The 13216-nt window shown below is 38.4% G+C and overlaps 1 protein-coding gene across 3 annotated transcripts in view; it reads right to left on the bottom strand.

Moving 5' to 3' along the window:
• The window catches only part of USP10 (ubiquitin specific peptidase 10), a 56671-nt gene that overhangs the window by 32627 nt on the left and 10828 nt on the right, over positions 1–13216 (bottom strand). For 2 of the 3 annotated variants that reach the window (XM_064459679.1, XM_064459681.1), the window contains exon 2: positions 2926–2994. In XM_064459679.1, coding sequence (XP_064315749.1) covers positions 2926–2994 — 69 coding nt within the window. Of the gene's footprint in view, positions 1–2925; positions 2995–9856; positions 9881–13216 lie in introns of those variants that run through there. The other variant, XM_064459680.1, reaches the window with a different exon arrangement.

Raw genomic sequence — 13216 nt, 5'->3', positions numbered from 1 at the left:
ACACCACAGGCTCATCAACTTCTCAAGCAATTCACCTCACAGCATCAGGATCTTCCTTCACCAACAGTAACTCACCACGATTTTAAAATGAGGAACATATCCTCTTTTTAGACAAGAGCTGAAGATAGACCAAATTACCTGTGAAAGGATGAAACACAGTTTTTCACAGACAATAGTCACACCTAAACCTTTTGACTCTCAACCTGGTTCAGCTATAGTGCTGCCCTTGAAAAGTTTCAGCTAAGGTATATTTTTAATCACATTTAACAAAAACAAAAAATTTTTTATCATCAGCCTAAGCATAATGTAACCACAGCATATCGTTTCTACCTGGATTGTAAAGATGTCTAGTATAAAACACTGGCACCTTTTTATGGAGTCATTAGTGGATAGAAACCCTCCTCTTGTGTGTAACCGCAGGTGGGCAATTTCTAATCCCAACTTGCCTGCCCCCAAACTCCCCCAAGCAGCTGATAACCTCCTCCCATGCCTGCACGAACTGGCAGCCATTGCTACATGGCAGTCCAGCAGCTCCCCGGAGAACAGCTGAACTGTTTCTGCAGTGGGACATAAAACTTTAGAATAGCATTTTAAAATTGCACTGTATTCTCAAATATTGATTATAATGGTGTAGCAAATATCAAAGACTTCTCCATTGAAGTCTTCAGTTCTCGAAAGCTATGGATACTTACATATTGCCTTCTTAAAGCACTGTAGACAACAGTGCATTGGAAGCAGCAAGAAAAATATTCCTAAAATTCCATTATCAAAAAAGTGCATAAAAAGAACACACACTGTAAAATCCATTTATAAACCATAATACATCTTAATACATCAACTTTCCAGGTCAAAAATGAGAATCGATGGGTCAGAAAGAGGCTAACTTTATCTTTTTATCTATAGATATTTATATATATTTATGTATCTTTAAAATATCATATTAATATTGAACACAGATTCAATATAATTTTATAGTTAGAACTAAAGAAGTTACTCTAAAAGTTTACAGTCAACAGTTTACAATAAAACTTGTATTTCTTGTTTTTCTCCTGTTCCAAAGGGCCTAAGAAAATACAAAGTAAAAAGGAAAATGAAAAACACACACACAAAAAGAGTCCATCTATGGGCCCCCTACATATTTAGGTAATCAACAGCACCTTTGCGAAGTAGAGATTTCTTAGCTGACCTGTTTCATACAACTGGGTCATCAGAATCATCTCAGTCAGGAGGTTTCTGATAGAACGTGTATTAAAAATGCCATGTAAAAAGACACATTCTAGACAACTTTTAGCTTTAACCAGTCATTGCCTCAGTCCACCCTTCAGTCTATAGGTAAGGGACTTCAGAAGGACACCAGCATCAACAGGTGCTGGGCCTCCCAGAGCTGGCACTGCCCCCAGCAGAATGCATGTCGAACACCACTGCAGGATTACAACCTCGATCTTGCCCTTCTTGAACTTCATCCTATTTTTTTCAGACAACTTTTCTCTGAAGTATCTCCACAGTGTAAAACTAATAAGCATAATTTTTATTTCATCATCCAGATAATTAAAACATTGAACTGAACCAGATCAAGGACAAACTTAAGGAACATTGTTCAACACAGTTTTTTATTCTGATAGCTAACCAGTAAGTGGTACACTTGAGACAGTTATAGAATGAAGTAAGACTGGTTCAAATGCTGTAGGTTCACGTTTCCTCAATATACTTTACGAGAATAGCTTTATAGAAGTCAAGATATGACATTTTCATCTTCCACAATGTAGTAAACATTGGAATAGCTGATGTAGGACACTTCAGGTGACACTACACAGGATGCAAATGTCATACTGCTGCTACTGTATTTAATGGTGTGGAAACAGCAATATAATCAGAAGAAGCCTGTATTACCTGAAGATCTATTCTGCATTACTTCCCACCTACCAGAGAAGATACAAAGCTATCCCTAAAGGCAGGTAGAAGCTATCTTTTTCTTTCTAAACATCCCCACCTCCCACGCCACCCCACTTTTATTGTTTAGCAATATACTCTACTAATTATACTTGGAAAATTCATTTACAAGAAATTAAGTCATATTGGTTGTCTGATGTGTAAAATGCAACAAAAGGACTTCCCCATCCCCAGCTGAACTGTTCATCTCCTTCATGTTGACGGGGGAGGACAGAAGCAGGATTTAAATGTTTGAATAGAAATATTTGGAGGAAAACCAGAACTTGACATAGAGGAAAATTATTTTTCAAGTCTGGAGATTAGGACAATGGCATAATACTTCTCCCTACACAGGAAAATGGTTTCTTCACTCTCTACCAAGAACTACAGAGAGTAAGAGTCTACAGTACTATCTGTAGTATGTTACACACTCAAACACACACAGACAACTGTTTCCACTCTCTGGTTCTCACTGCCACCGTAATTAGTTCATTATTGATCCATTTCTCAGGCCTCGCGCAGCCTCCTTTGTAAGCATAGCTTTGATGGTTAGCAGTGCTCCACCTGTCAAAAAACATTAAAAATCCGTGTGCTTCAAAAGGCTCGCGAGATTTAGAAGCCTACCTTGCTTACAAGCAAGAACACTGCTGAAAAAAAATTTCCTCTATATCCACCTCTAAAAAATAAAAATTAAAAAATACACCAAAGCAATGGTAGTAGGGCTGGATAACTCACTTGTAACAGCCTATCGCTACAATGGCTGCTATGCCAGCTCTGAAAGATGACAAGGAGGAGGTGGAGGAGTTTATTTCTTATTTCTAAAAATTGACTTAACATCCACATACATAGAGAAGAATCCTGTTCAATATCTTCACTTTGTAAACTAGCAAACTAAGAGAATGATAAAAAAAAATCCTTGTGTTTTTATATTTCAAATATACAGAGAGATGTAGCTTTAAAATGTTATTTCAAAAAGAGATTTAAAGTAGATCTTACCTCAACAGAGCATCGTGGAGTCACAAAGAACTGATTAAATTCATCAGGGCTGAACTCCCCAAAAATATACTAAAAATAAAAGAGAAGGATGTTTGTTAAGGAAGGGTTTATTTTCAATATAATTAATACATTCATGGTAAAATGTATTAAAATACTGGCATTCAAGGAGACCTGTGTGTTGGGAGCTAGAAACTCACCTGTTTGCATCCCAACTCTCATCTTAATTCCTTCCCAAGTCTTTAGCAAAGTACTTTTAGCTCTAAAAAGGTATACAGTGCATTTTCCTTCAAATTCCCACTAGAGGTAATCACAGCACAAACTGCAGCTCATCCCATGACTGGTTTTAAACCAACACATAGGGTGAGAAGTTGCATCAGTTAAGCCCCAGACACAAGCTGGTTTACCTTCTGAAACGCCACAGATACCTACCCTTCACAACAGAAAAAAACAAGAATTACTTTTCCAGGGTTCTGCTACACTAACAAGTTACACGAAACTAATGGTACCACTACCCGAGCGCACAAGCACGGAACTGGAACTGCCTAGGTGTAGAAAAATACACAAGATCTAAACATCACCCAGTTTGGTACAGCTGCTCTTAGGAATTTTGTTACCCCTGTGCCTGAAACTCTGCAAAACAAACCTAAGATGAAACATCTTTGCCCTATGTTATCCTCCTGCACCCTTTTATATATTCTGCGTCTGTATTTTTATGGAAAAAGTAAGTACCTAACAAGACCACAAAAAACAGCCCACACTAAAATGAGAGCTTGTATTTAGTTTACAGAAAATGAAACATTTCCAGTAAAAAGCCTGATGTGTTGGCACCTCATAGTACCTGGAAGTTTCTACAACCTTCCACCACCAGCTGTAGTCAGCTGAATAGTACCTGAACATTCAGGACAGCAGAGGGATACTGGGACAGACAGAAGCTGAACTAGGAATTTAATACACTGACAATAGACAAAAGGGCTAGAAAATATCACTAACACCACATTCTTGGCATACGGAAGGATATTAACAGTTACTAGTCAAAAATATTATGGCTATGGATAAAAGCAGGTCTGTTTGGTCCCGTGCTTACAGCTTGCCACTCATCTTCAGCATACTCTGATGGTCATTTAAGACAATTCCTTGCTATCCTCCACCCTTCCATCAGAAAACCGGGGCAGACACCAGCTTTTTCATCAGTGTCAAGTCTTGCGCATGGTAAATCCTTAGCTTGACTGTATGAAGATACAACTAATTAAATTGGGAGTTGAACCATAGAAAAAAGTTCAAAATTTTAAATTTCATCTCTAGTGAAGTATAGGCTGTTGGCACAAACTGTACAGTAACTCAATCACAGTGGAGTTTTTTTAGACTTTAGGTGGTTTATTCCAATAAAACTCATGTACTTGCTGTTTGCATAACTCACAGCCGTCTACATTCATAAATTTCAAAGATTAAGTTTAAGCTAAATTCCACAGCAATTACAAAATGTAGCCTTCTTACACAAAAAGTGAGTTATATCACTTTTCTGTGTGGAAGGAGTTTAACCATTTTAATGCCCTTTGGTGTTTTTAAACAAAGACTACTATCATCTGGTTTAGTCAACAAACAATTCTAACAGTCAAAACAAATGAACATCTGTGATACAAACGAAGCACAGTGAAACAGCCAATGCTTTAAATAATCTTCACATAATGAACTGCTAATTACCGAGACAATGCAACACCTAAACAGATCAGGATCCCTAAACTGTACTTGCATGAATGGCTTCACAGTTCTTAGCACAGGGCCTAAACTCGGCTTGTGCTCTCAATATAAGCAAGTCATTTTTATTCAGTAACTTACCAGCTAGAATTTATCATATTCCAGAAACATGCCTACAAAACCCACTTGCTGATTCATAACTAAATTATGTTTTAGGATATATTTTTGATGCAGTCATGCAATAAAACCAATAATCTCAACTATAGACTATTAAAAGTTCTGTAAATTCAACCCTACTTCCTCCATGTACTAGCTCAGTCTTCTCATTTACCAACGTTTTTAACCAAGGTATCACAGGCCTGAGATACTTCTTTCTGAGCAAAAGCAAGTGCTACTTTTTAATTAGGGAACACAAGACAAGTTAAACACAATGATCATTCATACTAGCTTAATGGAACTGGTTTACTATACAATGATGTATTCACATGGGGAAATGTTATGCCTGTGCAAATGTTTCTTCATATTTTAAAATAGGACATTAAAAATTTACAAATAACTAACCCCAAAACTAATCCTGGTCAGACTACAGCGCAAAAAAACCCCATCCTGCTTGGGCCTGAAGAAACCAGAATTTTATTTCATCTTATGACGCTTTATTTAACAATGCTTTATACCTGCAAACACAAGGTAAACCAGTTAAAAGATCCCCGCAGAATAAACTGAGAAAAATGCTGTTTCAAAATAAACTTCTTAGGCCATGACTGATGACATTTAGCCTACCCAACTTAACTGCCCATCCTGTCCACTGCCTCCCAAGTCAGCCTCGTCTCTCAAGGAACGGATTTCTGCAAGCTGCACACACAGCACCCTGTGCTAGCACAACAGAATTTTCTACCCTTTTTAAGGCAACACTACATGCTGACATGAATAAGAAGCAAGATATTACATCACTTGGAAAGTATAATAATCTCTATAGAAAAGGATGTGGGGGGCAGCTGGGAAGCCATTGCATTTTAAGCAACTGGAAGTGCTAGCTCCATGCCTGCTGTTGGTCCATCCTACACCCCAATGAATCAGTGTGCCTGCCGCTATACAAATCATCTCTGTGTAAGAACACGCTTGTTCTAGCTGTGAAACAGCTTCAGGAAGACATCACTTCAGTACTTACTCTGAACCATTAATTCAAATTTAAAAGGTTTTTTCCTGCAACTGAAATGCCTAAGGAGTAAGCATTTTCAAGCAAGAGAGCACTGGTTTTTTTATAAAAGCAATACACCATGGCAAGAAATAATCTCATAAGCAGTAGGAGCTTTTGGAGACCTAGCTTGTACACTCTAAGTTATTCCACATAATTTCAAAAGCCTGAGTTAGCTTTTTTCCAAACTGACAAATAAAATCAAATACTTGGAACAGTCAAACAAAAGTTTAATTAAATTATTTACACAACTCCCACACATGCTACAAGCAGCATTAGTTTACCCCACACTCTGCAAACAACATTTAAAACGCAGCAGAGATACACTAGCATGTGTTAGAACTTTGCCAAAGCTGTTTCAGATTATTTCAATTCCAATTTTAATATCTCCAGGTGTGCATTTGCGTAAGAAACAGACATACCTATTAGGACTGCATCAAAATTATTCCTTTAAAGGCCAAACTCAAATCTGCCTGGTGATGTTTCAAACTCCAAACTTGTGTGTACTTCACAGCACTCTGAAGTCCCAATCGCAGGTAACAGATTGGGACGCCACCACACAAGCTCTAAGGCAAAAGCAGGTTTCAGATGCAGACTGCTTATGGTCGGCCCTAACACAGGCGAGAGACTGAGATTTGCCTGGAGGTAAGCTGCTTGTCATGCCAACCGTTACCGGCCTGTCAGTGCATCAAGAGCCTTTTACTGTACAGTAACTACCACTGCACAGTTACCTGAGCAAAGGACGAGCACAATTGCCATGACAATGCATACGAACAGACAGCTCAATTGGCCTAGTTAGCAAAACCTATGCCTATACCATCAAAAATATAAAAACTATGTATGGCACCATACAAACCCAAAATATGAAAAAATATTACCAGTGAAAAGTTGAAGCTTAATTCCTCAGAGCTCTACACAAATTTAATTTTAAGGAAGAAAAAAAAAAAATCACACTTTCTCCAAGCAAAAATACTGTTTAGCATTCAATTACATATTTCAAAAATTAATGTTGATTCATATCCTCAGACAAAAAATAGCATCTGCTTGAAAAGCATGCTAAATAGTAGTCAATGGCTAAGCAGTAACTCACAGGGTAGAGCAGGAATGATGCTTAGAGAAGAGTCTCCAGGCTTATGCTGGCACTGGAATTGGAAGAAAAACTCTAAGAGAATACTGGGGGTAAGTTTTGAAAATTTCCGATTGTAACATTACCCCAAGACTTGCTTTTAAAGATACATAATCCCTAAGAGGCTTAATTCAGAGTCAAATCTGCTCTCCCTCTCTTTCTCAAACCATCTCTGCCACCGACATAGAGGCATTCTGTTCTGGCTCCTGGGAAGGAATCCTCTCTCGCTTTTTCAGGAGCACACATTTCACACTGCATTTCTCCCGCTACTCCCCAGATTATTTAACTCTGCAGAGCAATCATTAACCTTGCATTAAGCGTATTCAAGGATCCCTTAAGATACTTCAGTCTGGAGAGCTTGATTTCTGCCTAGATTAAGAGTAATGTCAAAACAGTATCATATAAATTTTAATGATCTTCCACTTGCAGCTGTGTAAGAAAAACTGATGGAAAATACTAGTCACTGGGGGGAGGCGGGGGGGGTGGGGGTGTGGAGAGGACAAGGCTTTGTGGAATTGGGGTCAGGAATCTACCTCGACCACCTTTCCACTTTCTTGTCAGTGTTCCCAAACCTCTCCTTTGGAATGGAAAAACAAAATAGTAAACCTAAAACATACTGAGGGATCTATTCCATTTTGAAATTCTCAACCGTAACTCAATTTCACCATTTGCGTACAATATGTTAAACATATTAAAATCAACATGATTTTAACTAATGTGAGTAAACACATACTAACATAACAAAATGCCTTTCTTACACTGCCTGATCAGAAAGGGATGTTTTTTCCATCTAGTATCTTTCATACTGAGGTTTTAACAACAAATAGCTTTAAAAAGGAAGTAAGTTATTCACAAGGCTTGCTTTCCACCCTTTTTTACATACTGGTTTCAAGATACCAAGTTCTGAACTTCTGGGAGTTTTCAAGTGTGCCTGCCTCTTGCAGATGCTCACATCTATGAGACCAAGCATGAAAGCAAAGGTAAACAATGCTTAAAAGTGAGACAGCATTAGGTGGGATGATACACAACACAAAGTCTCTCAGATACTGGCACTAACCACAACTAGCACAAATTTAAAAAAAAAAATCAATGCAAAATTAAATATAGTTTGTGCAATTCTAAAATGGTATCTCTTTTCACATGAGGTCACTGGTGGCACGGGTGCTCCAGTTCTTAATGAAACTTTATGTTACCAGTACTACAGATTTAATTTATTTGCCTTATTTCCACCTACCAAGACTTTGCAATTAAAGTTCGGGGACTGATTTCAAAACATTCTCATACAGCTTTAGCGAGTATTCCTCCCCTCACCCCCAAAAAAGTTTGAAAGAACCAGATACAACTGCAGTTCTGAACTCCTTCCTGTGTGACTGAAGAGAGGACATCGACAGACCTGTACCTTTGCCGCCTTCTTGAAGAACTTAGAATTGTGAGACTAGAACATTACACAAATACTCTGCAGATGAGAATTTTTTTAAAAAGTGTATCACATTTGCAATATCTTTTTTTCTATAGTACAAGTTAAGAATACTGAATGAATGAATGAGCCTACTGAAGCTGGTACAGCAGAAAGGACTTTCAGCCTGTGTTTCCAAAAATCACTAGTGAGCTGGTGTCACCAATTTTAGTGTTCAGTCTGCCTTCAACCAAATTGCCCTGCGTTGAGTACCTGCCTCCCAACATTAGTTCTCCTTTAAAAAAAAAATATAAAAACCACCAAAAAAAAAACCCAACCAGCAACCCATGTTAAATACCTCTCTCAGAGCAACACCCCAAACCCTCTTGATTGTCAGTCACTGGTGCTTCCAGTCACAACAAAAATGGAATCAGTTTCTAAGTTAATCTCTAAAATATGATTATAATAGCATACCATATGCCTGCACTTCAGCAGATTTTACACCACTTTGAACAAACCACTTCAGCGATGACATCATCTATACATCTTCAAGATACTAACTGCATCTAGATTGTAACACGAATTACATAAAACCAATTAACCAAATAAATCTACACAAGAAAAACTGTTTCCTACCACACAATGATGGAACTAAGGGTATTTTTATATTTGTACAATAACTCTGATGACCATGACCGACCAATGGCATCTCAACCACAGACAAAAGCAGCAGCAACAGAACTAATCCTGTGAAGGGGGAAAAGGGTTCCCCAAAGACCCCAAAGCATTAAAATGCCTGACCTGCAAGCTCTCCTCACGTTGACTGTTTTGTTGCTGTGCTCTCCTTAACCACTTTAATTTAAAAATAAATAAAAAAATAAAAAAATCAATGCTAATGTTACCCCACCGCCTGTAATGAAATCTCCTCTGGCATTGCAGTCTAGCAACACGAACGCTCTCCTGCCGGAACACAAGGAGGAAGAGTACGTGTTACACAGCTGCTTGTCCTAGAAAAATGGGCAGAAATAGCACTGCTGATGCATCATCATCTTGGCATCACCTGTTCTACAAGAAAGCTAGGAAAATGAAGTGTCAACTTCTGCTTTCAAGAAGCATTAACGTAGCTTTCGTCTAATAACCAACAGCTTCAGATCTTCCAGTCAAATAAGTGTAAGCTGCAAATATTCCCACTTCAACGGCTTTTCTACAAACGAGTTAAAAATACAGCTTTTACTTAATGGTGGCAAGCAATAATTCAACTGTATCTAAGCAGAAGGCCTACCAAGTCAAAACTAGTTCACCTATAAATTGACATTATTAGTTTATGTATACCATAAGCTATACAATCTTGCTCACCGAGTTACTTCCACAAAGCGTACCTATTCTTACAGCTATCAGGATAGGCTGGCGTAGAGGAAGAAAATGAACCATTCAGACTGAAGTCTGTTTTCTGGCAAGGAAAAAAGGGCACATGCATATGACTGCACTTGGCTTTTATTAGCAGAGAAAATGTTCTTACATTAGTCATCCCAGCAGCAAGTAAGGTATTTCTCCATCAGCCTTTACTCCTCTCTTGCTTTGTCAAGGTTTGTCAACTTTTTTTTTTCTGGAAAGTATAGGGAAAGACAATCTTCCCTCAGGTTCTCCTTCCTTTTGAGACTAAAATCCATTAAGTCTTAGTACACAGACAATTATCCATTTTGATACAACGTTTTCTGAACTTCCAAATCCCAAGAAACTTGTTGCTAAAATGCTTATAAGGACACAGACAACAGTGTGTGTTGAAACCCTGAAAACCAGGGTTTGCGTCTTTTTTTCTTTATAGATTCTGAATTTGTAAGCAACAACCCATAATCAGGAGCTAGGAAAGACCACTGGCCATATATTTACAGCTGTATCACATCCTAAATAGTAGTATTTCAGGCAAACCAGTTTCTGAAAAAATCCTGCATTACTATATCATCTTTACGGAAAAATAAAGTCCATTTTTATAAATAAAAATGTATGGAAATAAAGTTGTACTTTAAGGCAGAGCAGTTGCATATTAAAGCTTCTAACAGCTGAAAATGCAACAAATCATGAGCAAACTCTTAGTACAGCTTACGGTACTTTATCACTAGCCTGCAGCTTAAAACTAGAACAGTAATGAACCTACACAGTGCCTGGAGAAAGATCAGCTAGGTAAATGTAGGTCAACTAAGCCCATGAGTCAGTGCAACTCTGCCTGCCCACCATTTAAGCAATCAAAGGCTCAAAAATATAGTGCATGACTACTTTCCTTTTTTTTTTTTTTCTTCCAAGTCAGGGTTTATTGGATGTTATTTCAGAATTCTTACAGCTGAAGAAAGCTAGGCATTTTCCACACATTTTACATGAATTAATCTGAGGGGAATTCATTCCATTATTAAAAAAAAGAGAATGATCATTCTCAAAAGCTCATTTTCTGATCAGGGGAAAAAACAAGTTGCTCGCTAGTATGAAAGCACAAGTTGGTGAAATCTCAGCTGTGGCCACAGCATTACTGGAAGGACAGGTTTAGCGAACAAACGGCCTCTACAGCCTCACACTATCATGGGGGCACAACATGGATCAGAACAGCTTATCCTGAGGATTCTAATTCAAACATTCACAAAAGCAGAGCAGGTTGTACTCTTTCATTATATTAGTTTTCATCAATTACATATTTCAAATAAGAGCAACAAACTGAACAATAACCATACAAAAACTGTCAAAACACCAGACGATGTCTTACACCCAAAGAAATTCTGTTTATGACCTCTCGTCGTTCTATTACCAAAAATGAGGTGCTTCTTGGCATTTTTCCATTACAAACAAACAGCAGCTGCCACAAAGTGCGAGCAGCCCAAGGAAGCTGTCTATAGAGTGCTGGTTGTAGTCAGTAGGGGGGGAAAGGAGGTTGAAGAATAAAGAACAACCCATCATCTTCACAGATACCACTGCATTTGAGTGCGGTGTACCTTCCCCAACCATAAAAAGTCTCTTAGCTTCCGGTCTCCAAATCAGGGCTGCCCCAACAAAAAACCTCTGCTGTTTCACATCTAAAGCTTTCCCCAACTGGTATTTTTCTTCTGTTCCACACAACAACAACAAAAGTACTCCCAAAATAAGCCACGATCTTATTTTGTAAATACTGGTAGTATAAAGCAGATGATGCGATCATAAAGCAATGGCCCAGTGACAAGAGGTTTACATCTACGTTTTATACACCATTTAATTTGCACCCCGTAAGACAGCATCAAGTATTCTTGCTTTACTCTTTTTCAGACAGAAAGAAATACCTTCCTTGGACCTTCCACTGGACCCCACATTAAGAATATACGTTGATCTGTTCTACAAGCAAGAGCTGCAGTGAAGAGCAGTCATTCTGGGACTACTGCAGGGTATCTGGAAAGTGCATTCCAGACAGCAAGCAAGAGGGAAGACAGCTGAATTGTCAGAGCTGACTACATCAAATCTTAGCTCTTTAGAGAGCAAAAGATGGAATTTCTGACACCTTTAAACCAGCAGCTCCACCACAAGCCCACAGAACATCTGCCAGTGATCCAAAGAAGTAATATTTTCCAACTTATTTTCTTGCGATGTTAAATCAAAATAAAAGCCAAACAAAAATACTTTCCTATTCAATTCTCCAAGCAGGCAGTCCTTGCAAATGTCAAAAGAAATACTTCCAAAATGGGTAGATTGGTCCTTCCTCAGTTTTGAACTCAAGAACAGTGGTCGGTAAAATACCTATTGCTCAGCCTCTATCTTTGCACCCTCAAAGAGTGTGAACACACCAGCTTCAAGCTGGTTGCTCATAATTGAGCAAGCACATTTAGTTCAAGCTCCGCAAGCTCTGCTTGCACTGAACTAGTTACCGAGTCTAATGTGCAAATCATGAACTCTTCCTATAACAAAGAACAAAAATAATTAAGACCTGAATTATTCTCATTTATTCTAGCATGATAAGCACTGAGGAGAGAGAAGTTGGAACATGAAGTTACTCAAGAACACAGCCAGTTAAACTACTATTTTATTACAGGTGGGGCAGGCAAAACAATCTCTTACTAATTTTATCTAATACTTCCCAGCAGAAAACCCTTGGTGTTAGCCATTTTTTCCTGACAGACTAAAATCATTAGGGCTGAAACCTCTTGTGCCAGATTCCTGCAGCAGAACAAACTTCTAAGAACACTGCAGTAAAATCAGTTTTGCATCTGGAGAATGCCGCTTTGGCCACATTAAATAGCAAATTGTCTCTGAAAACCTCACAGCAGTCCACCCAAATTCCAGACATGCTATATAAATCAGCATTCTTCTGAAGTTTACAGAATCTTTATTTAGCAGGTATTTTAGCAACCAAGATTTTGAAGGATTGTTTTCTATGAGCTTCTCGCAATTCCTCCAGGTGGAAGAACTGCACATGCACTATCTCTCCTACTATCCGCATAGTTCGTAGTGTGGAAGAGCCAGTACATTCCTACCCCGGCAAGGCAGGATGCTCTGGGCTACCAGAACAAAGACAGGCTTTCCCTGTAATGGCTTCCAGCTAGCAAGCTTCAGAAGTGCTTGGCAGTACCCTGGCAGAGGAAAGCCTTTCTTCTGTCCTTACCATACCTGAATTTACCTCACAGGCAACTTTTATCCTTCAAATCCATGTTTTTAAAACGTAAAATAATACGTATAGAATTGGATCAGATTATTAAAAAGAAAAGAGAGAGGTAGAGCTCTGGGAAGAAAAAGTGCAACAGGACCCTGAGTTTTAAGAAATTAAGCAAGTTTGAATACAAGCACATTTTTAAGTAGTTCAAGGAGACAACAACAGGCTTGATGAGGCCAAAGATGAGGAACAAGAGGTAGAAGAAGAGATGACACAGGA

The sequence above is a fragment of the Phalacrocorax carbo genome, chromosome 8 (genome assembly GCF_963921805.1).
Source record: "Phalacrocorax carbo chromosome 8, bPhaCar2.1, whole genome shotgun sequence".
Taxonomy (NCBI): Eukaryota; Metazoa; Chordata; class Aves; order Suliformes; family Phalacrocoracidae; genus Phalacrocorax; species Phalacrocorax carbo.
The sequence above is the reverse complement of the archived record's forward strand: the minus strand, read 5'-3'. Positions and strand labels throughout refer to the sequence as shown.